Below are 18241 nucleotides of genomic sequence, written 5' to 3' on the forward strand. Positions count from 1 at the left end.
AAGGCGAGGAGCATGGATGGAAGGGTGCATCACTTTCAATAATGGTTTCCTTCCACAAACGTCTTTTCATCTACATGAAATGATGGACTTCTATTCCCCACACTACTCCACAAGTAGCGGTTGAAAGTATTGAATGGGATATTTAAAGAGGGACACACACAAGACACCCAGACACACACATACACACACACACACACACCAAGAGCTGAACAAAGAAGTCGCTCAGTTGAGTAGTCAACTCGTACCACTGGGCAATGATCTGGGGAGCAGTGTTCTAGTCAAGTCACTATATACTTACACTATATTTTAACATTTTATGAACCCAAACGTGATCTTAGATCATCTAATCAGCTACTCCTCATTATTCCCAGGTCCAACCTCATAACCAGAGGAGCGGTCAGGGCCCCCAAGCTCTGGAATGCACTTCCCACAGATATCAGACTATCAACATCAGTGTCCATATTTAACACATTCACTGCCAACAGTTTTTTTTTTACTGTAGGTAGCTTCTGCCAAGGGTTTTTTTGAGGATTCTGGCTCATCTTTCAAGAGCCGAGGATTATTTTCTGCTAGGAATTTGTGAACACAAAATATCTCAAAAGAACTAATAGAATGTGTGCTTTCTCTGTCTAAAAGAGTTAGTTTGTAGAGTTAGTAGTTATGTAGGCATTAGCAGTTGAATACAGCATGGTTTCAGCGTCTGAGAAGAAAAGCTGAGAAAAATGCATTTTTGTGAAATTCGATAGAACAGTCACTTTAACTATTTATTTTTGGCATCAGTGAGACATCAGACATCTAAACAATAGTTCTTTGAACAGTAATTTCCTCCATAACAGCACCCTCACCCCCCTCTCCTCCAAACTCCTCCCTCCGTGGGTGTGTCTCTGGTGGCTTTGCAGCGTTTGTCACAAGCGAGTCTCTCCTGCCTGTCTGTGCTGCCTGGCTGCTGGCGGCCGCTCTTTGGGCGAGTCTGGATGGGGCTCGTTTTTCGGTTGTGAGCTCAGCTGGAATGAAGCTGCGTGCGATTCTGGGCTTTCTGCCGGTGTTTCAAAGTGTGTTTCACCCATAATCTATTATGCAAATTTGCAATCCCCCACCGCCAGCTCCCTGCGCGAAAGCGAAAGCGTTTTCGCCAATCCATTTTCATGAGAATGGCTACCTCACGCTGCTGTTTTTGCTTGGCTTCGTCTAGTCTGGAGAGCACTGTCGCCACTTAGTGGGTCGGTAAAATAGATTATAACCATTCAATACCTCCCATATTTTTATAGGAGATGTAAAAGGGTTTGATCCACGTCCCACCGTCAAAAAAAAAAAAAAAAATTTTGACGAGATATCTCGTCCACGGCAGTCAACCGTTGGTTTCTGCTTGACGAGATATCTCGTCCACGGCAGTGAACGTGTTAAAAAAGAGTTAAAAACCTACCTCTATAAGATGGCATTCCTGTAATTTCACCTCTATCAAAGTCCTCTTCCAATTTCTGTGTAAATACGTTTGTTTTTGCTTTTATTCTGGTAACTGTTTCTAACGGATTAGAAATAGCATGTTGTTATTTCATTATATTTTTATTTTTCCAACATTTGTACTATTGCTTGTTTTTATTGCCTTGTTAAGCACTTTATTTGTTTTGTAAAAACTGTCAGAATTTTAAATCAAGTCAGGAGTGTCTTGAGCCTACCAGACGTTTCTGTCCACACGCCAATTTGTTTCAATCACTCTTTTCTGGCTCCATGGTCAGACAAAAAGTACCATGCCTGGTGTGAGAAGGGGCTAGTTTCCATCAAAGACCTATACATAGATGGCCATTTTGCATCCTTTGATCAGCTGAAGAGGAAGTTTGAGTTGCCCGGCACGAACTGGTTCAGATTCCTGCAAATCAGACATTATGTTCGATCAAAGATTCGCACTTTTGAAGCGCTCCCAAATGAACATCTGTTTTTTGATGTATTGTTGAGCCCTCCTCGCTCCAAGCATCTTATCTCTAGATTTGTATGTCTGTTTGACAACTGCAGCATGGCCTCTACTGAGAGGATTAGAGAAGCATGGCAGGGGGGACTTGGTATTGATTTATCTGACATTATATGGGAAAGGAGTCTGTCTGTGGTACAACTCTGCTCAGTTGATAGCAGGCACCAGCTGATCCAACTTAAAGTAGCTCACCGTCTTCACTACTCCAAGCATAAATTACACTAGATCTCCCTTCTGTCTCGCCACTGTGCGACAGGTGTCAGGTGTCAGAGGGCACACTATCTCATGCCTTCTGGTTCTGCTCTTCACTAACGGGATTATAGGCCAACATTTTTGACTGGTACTCTAAGGCCTTTTCATCCTATTCACCCTGCAGCCACTATGCATGTCCAGTTCATTGACCCTGCAGCCACTATGCATGTCCAGTTCATTGACCCTGCAGCCACTATGCATGTCCAGTTCATTGACCCTGCAGCCACTATGTATGTCCAGTTCATATTCACCCTGCAGCCACTATGCATGTCCAGTTCATATTCACCCTGCAGCCACTATGCATGTCCAGTTCATTCACCCTGCAGCCACTATGCATGTCCACTTCATTGACCCTGCAGCCACTATGCATGTCCAGTTCATATTCACCCTGCAGCCACTATGCATGTCCAGTTCATTGACCCTGCAGCCACTATGCATGTCCAGTTCATTCACCCTGCAGCCACTATGCATGTCCAGTTCCTATTCACCCTGCAGCCACTATGCATGTCCAGTTCATTGACCCTGCAGCCACTATGCATGTCCAGTTCATTGACCCTGCAGCCACTATGCATGTCCAGTTCATTGACCCTGCAGCCACTATGCATGTCCAGTTCATATTCACCCTGCAGCCACTATGCATGTCCAGTTCATTGACATTAATTTCAAATGACATTAGTTCCAGTTCTCAAAAAGAAAAACATCCATGTGGGGAATACATTAGTTCTGAATGCACTGTACCATGCATAGTTGTTTTAGGCAGGGCCGTAATGGCAATATACATTGAGAACGACAAATCCCCCCCCCCAATATTTAAGCCTGATAAAATGTGTCCCCCCCCCAATAAATTTATGTAAAAAAATAAGAAAACAGAGATTTACTGCGCGATACAGCTGTTCGTGGCATTACCGTGGAGCCAGCGCTCCTAGGGGAGAACAGAGCAAGGAACTAACCATTCTACTAACATGGAAATTGATGTAATGGGTATATATACCACTCCCATAACATGTGTGTATCACTTAGGGTGTCGAGTCATAGTCTATTTTTAATTTGTCTTTATTGAATGTTTCAAAACTGCATGTTTAAATAAGAATAGGCTAATTATTATTTCCACCCACCACTCATTTAATTTGGTTAGTTACTTTCATGTAACACGTTTGGAAGGAACAAGCGGCATGCTGGGAGAAATATGCAAATGTATTTGTCCAATGTGGTCCAATGACATTGCTCTCTGTCAGAACTTGTTTGGATGTCCTGATGTTGGTTTAGTAGCAAAAGTAAACGCATAAATTAATCGCAGATGAGTCAGGGTTTAGCAAGCCCAGATTGCAGTGCTCAAAGGGGAAAGGGGAAAGAGAAGGATGAGCATACTGCTAAACTGACGACATTGGATTAGGTTTTGGTTGGCTTTGATAGCTCGTTTAGCTCAAATGCTAATGTAGCAATGTTGGTTCAAATGGACGTTCATTAGGAGCAGAGCAAGGCTCTGGCATGGACTTCTAATGGGTGAGTAAGTACTGTAGCTTTAACTGTTGGGTTTCTCTTTGTTATGGAGTCTTGTTAGTCATGTTGGAAAATGTGCACCATCTGTGTAGGGGCAGTTAATTCATTCATACTGTGAGCTGCTGTGCTTTTCTTGATGGATATTGTTCTATCCTTATTGATATGTAAGCTGCTACCTTGTGTTGATTTGTTAGTCGCTGACTAGCTATTTCAGATGCGCTCATCATCAGGGCCGGATTAACACAGTGTGATGCCCCAAGGTGACCCAGGCTTGAAGCAGGCACCAGCTGTTACCGCAGATATCTTGAGGTAACAGGTCAAGGGACCCCTTTGAATATTGCCATGTCCGTTTTTCCCTTTCCAAAATGTTGTCTAAGTTTGGAGCGGTATTTACCCCCCTTGCTGACAAGGTAGCATGTCCTGGTTGGTATAAATGGATGCCTTAGATCTTCTAGTTTCATATGATATCAGTAGCTTCTCTCTAGCTTTAAAAATGAGCCCGCTACAACCCGGGCATTGAGGGAGAGGTGACATGGAGGTGAGTGAGAAAAGGTGAATGATGACATCACAACAGTCTAATCTTAATGTTAATATTCCTCTAATCTGGTGACAAAGTGGCCAAAGTGGCAAAAATCTTCGCCGGCAGCCACACCCCCCAATGTTGGATCGGTGGTTACGGCCTTGGTTTTAGGATCTCCTGCAGATATATTTGTTGCTCAATATTTGTCTTGTAGGCTTTTGAAACTGACAAAACAGCATTTCCAAAAGTAAACCCGCTGCACACACAGAAGGGCTAGGTAAAAAATAAAATAGTTATACCAGCACATAATCTTCAGACGACTATTTATATGCACACCTGGTGAGTGGTGTCTACCAAACCGAGCGAACCGGACAAGACGGCCACATGCAAAATGCATTGTTTGCTCCTTTGCTTTTATAGTCTACGAGCAATGTACACATGGTTAAAAAGGCACAAAGCAATACAATACCTTTTGCTTGGCTGGGAATGATGGTGGTGTTGAGGTGGTTTCCAGGACTTTCCTGATGGTTCCAGGACTGTACAACCTGCCCATGACCTTCCTGGGATCATAACCCACTGCCACACAAATTTTCCAGCCTGATCTGACCTCAGGTGTGTGCTCCGTTAGGTCACCCACCCGCAGCCAGGGGGTGCTCTTTACACTTCCTGAAAGATTCAGCCCGATCGCACGTAAAATGGCATAGCTGTGGCTGAACACAACCCTGCTCTGCTCAGTTGGAAATGCGTAATTTCAATGATGTTTGACAGTATCACCACGCAGGTGGCATAACACATGCAGCCCCGTTTATTTTTCCTCCTTTTTGGTCATGTTTTGTTTTGTTTTCTCATTTCTTTGGGAAGGTGGTCACGATGAGAAGTGGGCCTTACAAAAGGTTGAGAACCCCTGCATTAGCCAGCAGCCTTGGGTTGTAGTACACACAGGGTTGTAGTACACACAGGGTTGTAGTACACACAGGGTTGTAGTACACACAGGGTTGTAGTACACACAGGGTTGTAGTACACACAGGGTTGAGGAGGGTTCCCACAGGTCATGAGATTTCTGGAATATCATGACAGTTTTAGAGGTGTACTCCAGACAGGAAAAGTCAGGGAATTTGATAAATTCTCGGGAGAGGTCAGGGAATATACTGCAGGGGTTTTTACAAATGGGTCACTTTACAGGAATATACAATAATTTTACAACTTGTTTGACACACTCACTACAAACCATACTATTCAGCAGTTGAGAACCTTTTCTGTGCTGAAAAACAACATTAACAAGTGACATGTTTAAAATATAGCATTTTTTTAATGGCAATTGTGAATAACCAGACCCCAGTAGTTTTCATTGGAAAATGAACATTATTCCAGACATGTTCACTTCTCGCAGGATTTCACCCCTCAAGCTTTAGTAATAGCATCAAGCTTTAGTAATAGCATCAAGCTTTAGTAATAGGTCGGGGGGTTGAGGGACCCAGGCCGATCATTTGGGACCGTCCCAGGGGGGTATAAAGTGGCCGGTCATTAGGCAGTTGTAATAATTGAGTTTATTTTCCAGTTAGATTGGAGATGACTCAGCGCCGGAGCCATTAGCCTAGACAAACAGCAGCTTGGCTAATCTTCCCTTTAGACTGACATGAACCTGCCTGTAACACCTCATTAAGCTACATAAATAAACTCTCTCTCTCCTCTCAGTGCTGTCGGTCTTCTCCCTCTCTTTTACAGTGCTTTAGTCACCTACTAGTGCAGTGTTCCCCCTAGTCGGGGCTTACCAGCAAGATACAAATATCATTCAAATGTATTCATATTGGGGAGCAAGTCGCTCTCAAAAAGGTTTTGCTAGTGTCATCTCCATTTCCCTGGAAATAACTAATAACTGGAAAACAACTCGTCACGTCCAGTAGGCTCCTATGTAATGAAACCTAGTTTACTACAGCGACCCTAGTAACAACCTTTTTTTACTAACAAACTTCGTATTTTTATGCCTCCGCCGCCGGCGATAGCCAGGCCGGAGGCATTAGGGATCCGGGTTGTCCGTCCGTCCGTACGTACGTATGTCCGTCCGTCCGTACGATGTTCGTTAACGCGATATCTGAGGAACGCCTTGAGGGAATTTCATCAAATTTGCCTTAAACATCCATTTGGACTCAAGGATGAACTGATTCGATTTTGGTGGTCAAAGGTCAAGGTCACTGTGACCTCTCAAACGCCATTTTCAAGCTTGTTAACGCGATATCTGAGGAACACCTTGACGGAATTTCATCAAATTTGCCTTACACATCCACTTAGGCTCAAGGATGATCTGATTAGATTTTGGTGGTCAAAGGTCAAGGTCACTGTGACCGCTCGAACGCCATTTTCAAGCTTGTTAATGCGATATCTCAGGAATGCCTTGACGGAATTTCATCATATTTGCCTTAAACATCCACTTGGACTCAAGGATGAACTGATTAGATTTCGGTGGTCAAAGGTCAAAGGCCAAGGTCACTGTGACCTCTTGAATGCCATTTTCAAGCTTGTTAGCGCGATATCTCAGGAACGCCTTGACAGAATTTCATCAAATTTGCCTTAAACATCCATTTGGACTCAAGGATGAACTGATTCGATTTTGGTGGTCAAAGGTCAAGGTCACTGTGACCTCTCAAACGCCATTTTCAAGCTTGTTAACGCGATATCTGAGGAACGCCTTGACGGAATTTCATCAAATTTGCCTTACACATCCACTTAGGCTCAAGGATGATCTGATTAGATTTTCGTGGTCAAAGGTCAAGGTCACTGTGACCTCTCGAACGCCATTTTCAAGCTTGTTAATGCGATATCTCAGGAATGCCTTGACGGAATTTCATCATATTTGCCTTAAACATCCACTTGGACTCAAGGATGAACTGATTAGATTTCGGTGGTCAAAGGCCAAGGTCACTGTGACCTCTTGAATGCCATTTTCAAGCTTGTTAATGCGATATCTCAGGAATGCCTTGACGGAATTTCATCATATTTGCCTTAAACATCCACTTGGACTCAAGGATGAACTGATTAGATTTCGGTGGTCAAAGGCCAAGGTCACTGTGACCTCTTGAATGCCATTTTCAAGCTTGTTAGCGCGATATCTCAGGAACGCCTTGACGGAATTTCATCAAATTTGCCTCAAACATCGACTTGGACTCAAGCATGAACTGATTAGATTTTGGTGGTCAAAGGTCAAGGTCACTGTGACCACTCAAACGCCATTTTCAAGCTTGTTAACGCAATATCTCAGGAATGCCTTGAGGGAGTTTCATCAAATTTGCCTCAAACATCGACTTGGACTCAAGGATGAACTGATTAGATTTTGGTGGTCAAAGGTCAAGGTCACTGTGACCACTCAAACGCCATTTTCAAGCTTGTTAACTCATTGAGTGCCATGGACGAGTATGTTCGTCATTTGGTTTAGTAACGTAGAGTGCCAAGGACGAGTATGTTCGTCAATTGCGTTTTTTGACGGTGGGACGTGCATCAAAGCCAGATCCATCTCCTGTGAAAGTATGGTGGCTGTTGAATGTGTAAAAGCTATTTTAGGGACCCATTAGGTGGCGACAGTGCTCTCCAGATTACAAAAAGGCGAGGAAAAAACAGAGAAGAAGTCGTTGGTGAAACGGAAATCGCATCGCATCCGTATGCATCGATATGCATGAAGCATAACGTTAGCTGTGCCTGCAGCAGCCAATCTGCTGCCACAATTGAGCACCTCCGTGTCCGCTGCGATAGCCCATCTGCATGATTTTGTTATTAGTTGTTATTATTCTCACCTGGAAGCATGGGAGCCGGTGACAAATACACGCGGAACGCTGTAAAAAAAGCTGGATGTAGCGGACTTTTCAGTGCAGAGCAAACGCAGCAGAAAGCCCCAGAGACACTCCCATGGAGGAGGAGTGTGCAGTTGAGGCGGGAGGGGGGGGCACGGGCACGCAGAGCAGCATACAACACTGACTCAGACAGACCCAGACAGCAGAACAGGATTGGCAAACGCAAGCCAGAATATCTGATGCCCACCAGCAGTAAATCAAGACCAGCAAGAAGCTGCAACCAGCAGCGCACGCAGGGGCCAGCGCTGCTGGTTGCAGCTAAAAAATATTATTCTGCCAAACAAAATTCCCTGGCCTTCACTGTTTTATTGAAGGAAATTATTTTTGAGGTGTGACTACATTAGAAAATATTAGCTTCAGAGTCAGTGATGTGTTTGAAATGTTTAATTTCACAAAAGGCTCATTATCTCAGCTTCTAGAAAAAAATTGCTGTTTTTGGTTAAATCAAGCTATCTTCTCCGGCTCATAACTAAAGAACGGAAAATGGGATCAATAAACTTTTTTTTGCAGATGATAGAAGAGAGTCTCATCGTTCTTTGTGCGTGTTCAGTGTTTACATAGAAATATCACACAATATTCTGTGGGCCTCGAGAAATCACTGAAAACGCTCTGAAACTCTGGCACTGGGAGCGTCCGTTCTCCAAAAGTGGCTGGCACTCAATGAGTTAACGCAATATCTCAGGAATGCCTTGAGGGAGTTTCATCAAATTTGCCTCAAACATCGACTTGGACTCAAGGATGAACTGATTAGATTTTCGTGGTCAAAGGTCAAGGTCACTGTGACCTCACGAATGCCATTCCCAAGTTCGTTAAAGCGATATCTCAAGAACGGCTTGATGGAATTTCTGCCAATTTGGCTCAAACGTCGACTTGGGCGCAAGGATGAACGGATTACATTTTGGTGATCAAAGGTCAAGGTCACTGTGACCTCTCCAATGCCATTTTCAAGCTTGTTAACGTCATATCTCAGGAATGCCTTGACGGAATTTAATCAAATTTGCCTCAAACATTAACTTGGCCTCAAGGATGAACTGATTACATTTTGGTGGTCAAACTTCTAGGTCACTGTGACCTCAAGAACGCCATTCCCAAGTTCATTAACGCAATATCTCAAGAAGAGCTTGATAGAATTTCTTCTGATTTGGCTCAAACATCAACTTGGACGCAAGGATGAACTGATTCTATTTTGGTGATCAAAGGTCAAAGGTCAAGGTCACTGTGACCTCTCAAATGCCATTTTCAAGCTTATTAACGCGATATCTCAGGAATGTCTTGATGGAATTTCTTCGAATTTGCCTCAAACGTTCACTTGGACTCAAGGATGAACTGATTACATTTTGGTGGTCAAAGTTCAAGGTCACTGTGACCTCACACACCCAATTTCCAAGCTCTGGACATCTCAGGAGCGCCTTGACGGAATTTCTTCCAATTTGCCTCAAATGGCGATTTGGACTCAAGAATGAACTATTGGCGGAGGCATTAGGGCTTGGTATCGAGTTTCGATACTTACTTGGCACCGAAATGAAAGCATCAATACTAAGGGGTATCGAAACCTCCCTTGTCAAACGATACCAATTTTCGATACCAAAACAAAACAGCGTCATTGAGCCTATAAGCATGCGACATGCTTGCACACTGCGCTCTAATATGGCTGGTGATTGGCTGTCATGTAGAGGCATGCAGGAAACATTACGCCCACTTTAGCCGGTGTGTGTTTGTTATGAGCCAGGCGTGCGGTGCGGATATAGTATACAAGAAGTTAGCCACTCAAGCTAGTCTTATCCTGGAGTACCAGATGGCAAAGATGATGAAAAGCAGGAAAAGAAACAGAAACAACAAGGACTGGTTTCCACAGACAAGAGAAATAATCGAGAGGTGGGTCAGCTTACCACAAAGTTGTTGTTGATGTTAGCGGTTATCAGATCCCTCAATCCATGCATCTGGCTGTGAGTTGTAGCTATCATTAGATCGTTTAATTAATTGCCGCCGTAACGTTATGCGCAAGCAGGCTTTGTGTATTTTTAGCAACTCGTTAACAAACGCTGATGTCATGATAGTTTGTTGAATGTAAATGCGATTCATTTATATTGATAGGCTAGTCAGTGAATGCATGAAGTGGAGCTGTCTCGTCAGATTTGACAAGAATGACGTTCTGTTGCAGCAGTGAGCATTAAACACTGATCTGCAACGCTAGCGTTAGATGTTTAATTAATTAGCGTTAACGTTATGTGCAAGCGGGCAGTTATCGCCCATTATGTATTTTTAGCAACTCGTTAACAAACGCTGATGTCATGATAGTTTGTTGAATATAAATGGGATTCACTTTGTGCCATTATTGAGAGGCTAGTCAATGCTCAACTAGTCTTCCATGCATTAAGTGGATCCATCTAATCAGTTTGGACAAGAATAGAGTTCTGTTGCATCAGTGAGCATTAAACACTGATTTGCAACTCTCTGTTTTGCACTGAAAACTATTCCACTGATTTATTTGTTTTACATTTCTTTCCTTTGTAGTACTCCAATATTTTTTGTAGGGACGGCAATAAGTTTAGAGAACTTAAAGTTATGTTAAATACAGTAGGTTTTATTTTTTCTGCTGTAAAACTTAACACGTTCACTGCCAATGGCGAGTTGACTCGTCAAACACAATCCAACGGTTCACTGCCAATGACGAGTTGAGACGTCAAAAACATTTTTTTTTTTTTTTTGACGGTGCTACGTGGATCAATGCCCCCCACGTCTCCTATAAAAATATTGGAGGTATTGAATGTGTATAATCTATTTTACCGACCAACTAAGTGGCGACAGTGCTCTCCCGACAGAGAGAAAGCCAACCAAAAACAGCCGCGGGAGGAAGCCATTCTCAAGGAAATGGCTTGGCGAAAACGCTTTCGATTTCACACACACACACACACACACACACACACACACACACACACACACACGCGCGCGCACACACACACACTCGAGTACCTTTGAGCATAAATAAGACCAGAATCGCAAAAGCTTCATCAAAGCTCTCAACCGACACCCCAAGAAACGAACAAGCCCGTTTTACAGTAATCCAGACTCGCCCGAGAGCGGCCGCGCCGCCAGCAGCAGCAGCACAGACGAGTAGCAGCAGCAGCAGCAGCAGCAGAGCGGAGTACGCCTCAAGATTGGAAGAAGGGGATCGCGAAGGAATTTCTCTCCCGTGTCTAACCCCCCCCCCTCGCCTCTCCTCTCCTCTTCCCCGCTCCTGCGATTCCCCTCTCTTATTTTGGGATCTGTGAGGCAACAGAAACTCGCCTGTGACAAAACACTGCAAAGCCACCAGAGACACACCTAAGGAGGGAGGAGTTTGGAGACACACACACACACACACACACACACACAAACACAATACAGTATACAGACTTGCCCAAGGGCACCCATAATCACAGGCACGTGAGGTGGTTCTAAAAATCCATTTATCTCAAAACTCTCTGAAAATCTCTGAAACCATGCTGTACTCAACGGCTAATATCTACATAACTACTAACTCTACAAACTAACTCTTTTAGACAGAGAAAGCACACATTCTATTAGTACTTTTGTGAACTTTGTGTTCACAAAGTCCAAGCAGAAAAGAATCCTCGGCTCTTGTAAAATGAGCCAGAATCCTCAAAAAAACCCTCTGGCAGAAGCTAACTACAGTATTGAAAAACGGCTGGCAGTGAATGTGTTAAGATGGGGGGGAAAACTAAAGATTTGTAAAATAATTTCAATGTGTAGCCTAATGCAGTTTTATTTTTGTTCAAATTGACTTTTTCTAAAAATTGGTATCGAAAAAAGTATCGTTCAGGAACCGGTATCGAAATCCAAGTATCGAAACGGTATCGATATCGAAAATGTTTGAACGATACCCAGCCCTAGGAGGCATAAGTCCACGTTGCGGTCGTTCTAGTTTGTTTTTTGTTTTTTGCAATTCCAGCGCGGGCCACACAGGCGAATAGCCCTGCCCTACTGAGTCAGAGCCAGCTAGCTTGAGCTAATGCTTTCTAAAGATAGTGGGATTTCCCAAACTGAATAAATACTGTATGCCACATAAACATTGAACAAAAAGCTAGGAAATTTGTGTTTGGTAGATTATTTCTCTATTGTAACAATGCTTCTTGGCAATAAATTGTATACCGTTGGAAAGCCTGTTTATTTCCCTTTTAAATGGTGCCCCATTTGTAAGGAACATGCATTTGTGGAATGAGCAGCACAGCTGAGTATGTCGGTTGCGCTCATGAGAAATTTGACAAATCTTCTCTGCCAATGCCAAACAGTTTGGTGTTGTTTGGTGGATTGGATGATTTGAAGTCTATCAGTAACAAGGAAGAAACCAGACATATTGGCAATTTTACAATGTATTAATTTAACAAACAGTCAGGAGCCTCAGTAGTGTGTGGAAGAACCATACACAGCCACAACAGCCTGGCCCCTCCTCCTCATGCTGGTCACCAGCCTGCTCACACACTGCTGTGGGATGGCATTCCACTCCTCAAACAGGATTTGTCGCAAGTCAGCCAACGTGGTTGTGTTGGTCACTCTAGCATGAACAGCACACCCAGGCTGATCCCACAAATGTTCAATTGGGTTGAGGTCAGGACTGTTGGCGGGCCATTCCATTCTCTCTACTCCCACATTCTGGAGGTGGTCTCTGATAAACCCCGCTCTGTGGGGGCAAGCATTGTCATATTGGAGGATGGAGTTTGGTCCCAGTTGGGACTGTGGAGATATGGGATCGCCACTGGTTGCAGAATCTCATCTCGATATCTCTCTGCTTTGAGATTGCCTCCAATGATGACAAGCCTGGTGCCAGGCTGTTGTGGCTGTGTATGGTTCTTCCACACGTTACTGAGGCTCCTGACTGTTTGTTAAATGAATAGATTGTAAAATTGCCAACATGTCTTGTTTCTTCCTTGTTACTGATAGACTTCAAATCATCCAATCCACCAAACAACACTAAACAAGAGTCAATAGTAACAGCAGAATAAGCTGTTTGGCATTGGCAGAGAAGATTTGTCACATTTTTCATGAGCGCAACCCACATACTCAGCTGTGCTGCTCATTCCACAAATGCATGCTCCTTACAAATGGGGCACCATTTAAAAGGGAAATAAACAGGCTTTCCAACGGTATAAAACGTATTGCCAAGAAGCATTGTTACAACAGAGAAATAATCTACCAAACACAAAGTATGCACATGACATGTGCACCCATGTGCAGTGAATATGCCACTGTCTCTGACTTGTCTTATCACTCTACTGCCTTATTGCTTGTTGTGTCTCTTGTTGTTTTTGCACTCATATGCCCTGTTATATTTGTTACTATGTTGTAAACGGAGTTCACAGCACAAGAATTTCACACGTGGAGTGGCACTATGGAGTGGCAATAAAAATCTTGAATCTTGAATCTTGAATCTTGAATTTCCGAACTTTTTGTTTGATGTTTATATGAACCCCAAACTGCCTTGCTAGCTCTTGTTGTAACTAAGATATCTGAAGAAGAAAAAAATCCATCGCCAGATTTAACCACGACATCCATGAGCTTCACATGTCCTTTTAAGCTAGTATCACGACTCAGGATGGAGGATGCTAGAGCGTAGTCGCGCAACACACACGGCGCGCGTGTGTGTGTGTGTGTGTGTGTGTGTGTGTCAAAGGGCTGTTTGCCCTAATCAAAGTTAGTGAAAGTTTATTAATATTGAACGGGTCACATGTCCAAATTGCACCAAAGTCGACGCTGCACTTCTTTGGGTTCCCAGCAACACACCCGCCAAGTGTGAAGTCAATCGGACCAACGGTTCTTAAGATATGCAAAGGAAACACAGACATACAGACATTTCTCCCTTTATAGTATGATGATAAGCCTTACTGTGGGTCCTGCTCTGCAACACTGACTCTCCTGTATGACTTCAGCTGCTTATTCCTCCTCCTACCCACTCGTCTCTCCTCTGTCCCTCTCCTCTCTCCTGTCCTACCCCTCTCCCCATCTGTCCCCCTCCACTCGTCTCTCCTCTGTCCCTCTCCTCTCTCCTGTCCTACCCCTCTCCCCATCTGTCCCCCTCCACTCGTCTCTCCTCTGTCCCTCTCCTCTCTCCTGTCCTACCCCTCTCCCCATCTGTCCCCCTCCACTCGTCTCTCCTCTGTCCCTCTCCTCTCCTCTCTCCTGTCCTACCCCTCTCCCCATCTGTCCCCCTCCACTCGTCTCTCCTCTGTCCCTCTCCTCTCCTCTCTCCTGTCCTACCCCTCTCCCCATCTGTCCCCCTCCACTCGTCTCTCCTCTGTCCCTCTCCTCTCCTCTCTCCTGTCCTACCCCTCTCCCCATCTGTTCCCCTCCACTCGTCTCTCCTCTGTCCCTCTCCTCTCTCCTGTCCTACCCCTCTCCCCATCTGTCCCCCTCCACTCATCTCTCCTCTGTCCCTCTCCTCTCTCCTGTCCTACCCCTCCCCCCATCTGTTCCCCTCCACTCGTCTATCCTCTGTCCCTCTCCTCTCTCCTGTCCTACCCCTCTCCCCATCTGTTCCCCTCCACTCGTCTCTCCTCTGTCCCTCTCCTCTCTCCTGTCCTACCCCTGCCCCCATCTATCCCCCTCCACTCATCTCTCCTCTGTCCCTCTCCTCTCTCCTGTCCTACCCCTCTCCCCATCTGTTCCCCTCCACTCGTCTATCCTCTGTCCCTCTCCTCTCTCCTGTCCTACCCCTGCCCCCATCTACCCCCCTCCACTCATCTCTCCTCTGTCCCTCTCCTCTCTCCTGTCCTACCCCTCTCCCCATCTGTTCCCCTCCACTCGTCTCTCCTCTGTCCCTCTCCTCTCTCCTGTCCTACCCCTCTCCCCATCTGTCCCCCTCCACTCATCTCTCCTCTGTCCCTCTCTCCTGTCCTACCCCTCTCCCCATCTGTCCCCCTCCACTCATCTCTCCTCTGTCCCTCTCCTCTCTCCTGTCCTACCCCTCTCCCCATCTGTCCCCCTCCACTCGCCTCTCCTCTGTCCCTCTCCTCTCTCCTGTCCTACCTCTCTCCTGTTCCCCTCCACTCATCTCTCCTCTGTCCCTCTCCTCTCTCCTGTTCTACCCCTCTCCCCATCTGTCCCCCTCCACTCGTCTCTCCTCTGTCCCTCTCCTCTCTCCTGTCCTACCCCTCTCCCCATCTGTCCCCCTCCACTCGTCTCTCCTCTGTCCCTCTCCTCTCTCCTGTCCTACCCCTCTCCCCATCTGTCCCCCTCCACTCATCTCTCCTCTGTCCCTCTCCTCTCTCCTGTCCTACCCCTCTCCCCATCTGTCCCCCTCCACTCGCCTCTCCTCTGTCCCTCTTCTCTCTCCTGTCCTACCCCTCTCCCCTTCTGTCCCCCTCCACTCGTCTCTCCTCTGTCCCTCTCCTCTCTCCTGACCTACCTCTCTCCTGTTCCCCTCCACTCGCCTCTCCTCTGTCCCTCTCCTCTCTCCTGTCCTACCCCTCTCCCCATCTGTCCCCCTCCACTCGTCTCTCCTCTGTCCCTCTCCTCTCTCCTGTCCTACCTCTCTCCTGTTCCCCTCCACTCATCTCTCCTCTGTCCCTCTCCTCTCTCCTGTCCTACCCCTCTCCCCATCTGTTCCCCTCCACTCATCTCTCCTCTGTCCCTCTCCTCTCCTCTCCCCTGCCCTACCCCTCTCCCCATCTGTTCCCCTTCTGACTGTGGCTTTTGTCTCATTCGGCCTGGTCGGGTTCAGCGAAATGTCTCACTGTGTCGTCCATGTGTCTGGCTTTGTCTCCCCAGAGAGCAGTTCCTCAAATCCAATGCACAGCTCACCTTCCGCTGTCGTCAGCTCCTGTCAGAGCTCTCCTACATCTACCCCATCGACGTGGTGAGTCAGACCTGATGCACAACACCCTGCACACAACACCCTGCACACAACACCCTGCACACAAGGCAACTGTAAAAAGAAAATCACCCATTTACAGCATCAAGGCTTTTACAAAGACGCATTTATGCCGTAATAAGGTGGCCTTCTGTATTCTATTTCCATGTTTTAGAGAACATCCTTGTTTAACTCAGTTGTGTAAAATGTTCGCTTAAGAAACAGAATACTTTAAATGCCAACAGCCGTGGTCAATAAGTGAATGATTTAGAGCGAGTGTCTCTTCCAGCCACAAAGCTGGTGTTCGGCCCACAGGGATTTTTTTTTACTTGTCTGTGTCTATTTTTCTGTTGTCTAATCCTCGTCTTGATTCAAATCCTCAGGCTAATCAGTCAGATTATGTCATCTGCGGAGTCAAGCTGCCCAACTCTGAGGATTTCCAAGGTAAATGAGTGTGTGTGTCCGCTTGTGTGGGTCTCTGTGTTTCAGGGTTGTAGTGTAGGAGGACACGCTGCGGCGAGGCATGCTGAACAAATGTTAGAACTTTGCTGCAGGAAAGCACTTTTGATTGAATGTATCCCTCATTTGATTTGGCATGTGCACACACACTTGACTATTTTAAAGCAGATGAGGATACCACCTGTCTAGGTGGGCTGCACAAGTCATCAGAAAACACATGTTTGGCTACTATAGCAGTGAGATTCTTTGCAAATTGCAAAAAGTTGCACTTTTCATCACAGAGAAAAGAGGTGCAGACAATTTCTTAAACAAGATATTGCTGTGCTTTGGAGAGTCCTTGGTCAAGTAGCACATGAGAGAAAATTGTCATCATTCTATTGCAGCAGAGCGAATCCTAAAATGTAAAATGAGCTGTTTCCACTTGCCACTCCTTACTGCCCATGGAATATTTAGCTGTGAAAATTACATTATGATTTTATTGCCAATACCTATACTTTCTGGGATGAGTTGACCACCTACTTTGCCCTGGCCAGTTCTGTGCCACCAAAACCACTCTCCACTCACAATAAACGCTATCTCTCATCTAAGACATGCCACATGAATCAGCAGTGGCTAAGCACCAACAGAAATACCGCCGGACAAAGACACTGTTTGACACAAGGAGTCATGTGATCTAGGGTTGTGCCGATTGGCGATCGGATCATATATTGCCGACTCAATGGCTGAAATGACGATTGATTTTCCCTAGCCGATCTCAATCGCCCCCGCCCCCCCGTGTGTGGCTGCTCCCTGACAGCAGAGATGCGACGCAGCAGTTTGACTGAGCAGAGTGTGTGTTCAGACCAGACCATTAACAAATGCTACTAGCCTACTGCATTCAAACATGTTTCTGATGTCCGCCGCAACAAGCCCTGCCACCAAAATCTTTAATTACAAATCTCCCTGCCATCGCCCGTCCCCCGAGCCATGCGTCCCCCGGGTCTTGCGATGACATCGTGCATTGGCGATGTCAAAGGGTGGCGATTGGACGATCTGACTGAGGTCAAGATCGCGCAACTCTAATGTGATCAGCAGAGAGGAGGAGCTGGCTGTGTGTTTGACACAGGGAGTGATCAGCAGAGAGGAGGAGCTGGCTGTGTGTTTGACACAGGGAGTCATGTGATCAGCAGAGAGGATGAGCTGGCTGTGTGTTTGACACAGGGAGTCATGTGATCAGCAGAGAGGAGGAGCTGGCTGGGTTAGGGCCAGATGAAGTACCCTGATAGGGCTGAGAGCAACACAGTGGAACATTTGAACATGGTCATTCAGCGACCTCGGCTGAATGCAAGCTGACTCATCGGGCCCCTAAAGTGCCCCCTATCATCCAGGAATGCAGAAAGGGCTTCCTGTGTATTTGAACTCTTGAAACTGTGATATGTATTTTTTCCCTTCTTGCATCTTTTGAAGCAGTTGTTCTGGGAGGACCAGAGAGAGGAAGGAGGCAGACATTCTGGGAGCTACTAGTGGTGGGATGACTTCCATTCCTCTTGATTGCTTTTCTGTCAACACACAACTGTGCTGATCTTGTGTTGGCTGCTAATGGAGGCGTTGCTCAGTACAGCCACAGTGTTGTGCACAGTCTTGCATCAACTTTGCTTTTATAACCGGTTCCACTACCTTGGTGCAGCAGACAAAACCACATAGTTTCCTAAATTCATATCAAAGAAACGACGTGTGTTGGGCAACCAAAAAGTATTTTCTTTACCATGCTGGGATGGCCCCTTAAGCCATAGTCATGATGTTTGTGCGGTGGGTTAGGTTTCGGGTTAGGCCGATCGAGGCCGTATGTGTTCTGATAAATAGCATTTGCTTTCACA

The 18241-nt window shown here is 45.7% G+C and overlaps 1 protein-coding gene across 1 annotated transcript in view; it reads left to right on the forward strand.

Moving 5' to 3' along the window:
• uvrag (UV radiation resistance associated gene) overlaps positions 1–18241 on the forward strand; it is a 234200-nt gene that overhangs the window by 76771 nt on the left and 139188 nt on the right. The window contains exons 10-11 of the mRNA XM_083641143.1: positions 15845–15932; positions 16310–16370. Coding sequence (XP_083497269.1) covers positions 15845–15932; positions 16310–16370 — 149 coding nt within the window. The remainder of the gene's footprint in view (positions 1–15844; positions 15933–16309; positions 16371–18241) is intronic.

The sequence above is a fragment of the Poromitra crassiceps genome (genome assembly GCF_964638095.1).
Source record: "Poromitra crassiceps genome assembly, chromosome: 1".
In the NCBI taxonomy this organism is placed as follows: domain Eukaryota; kingdom Metazoa; phylum Chordata; class Actinopteri; order Beryciformes; family Melamphaidae; genus Poromitra; species Poromitra crassiceps.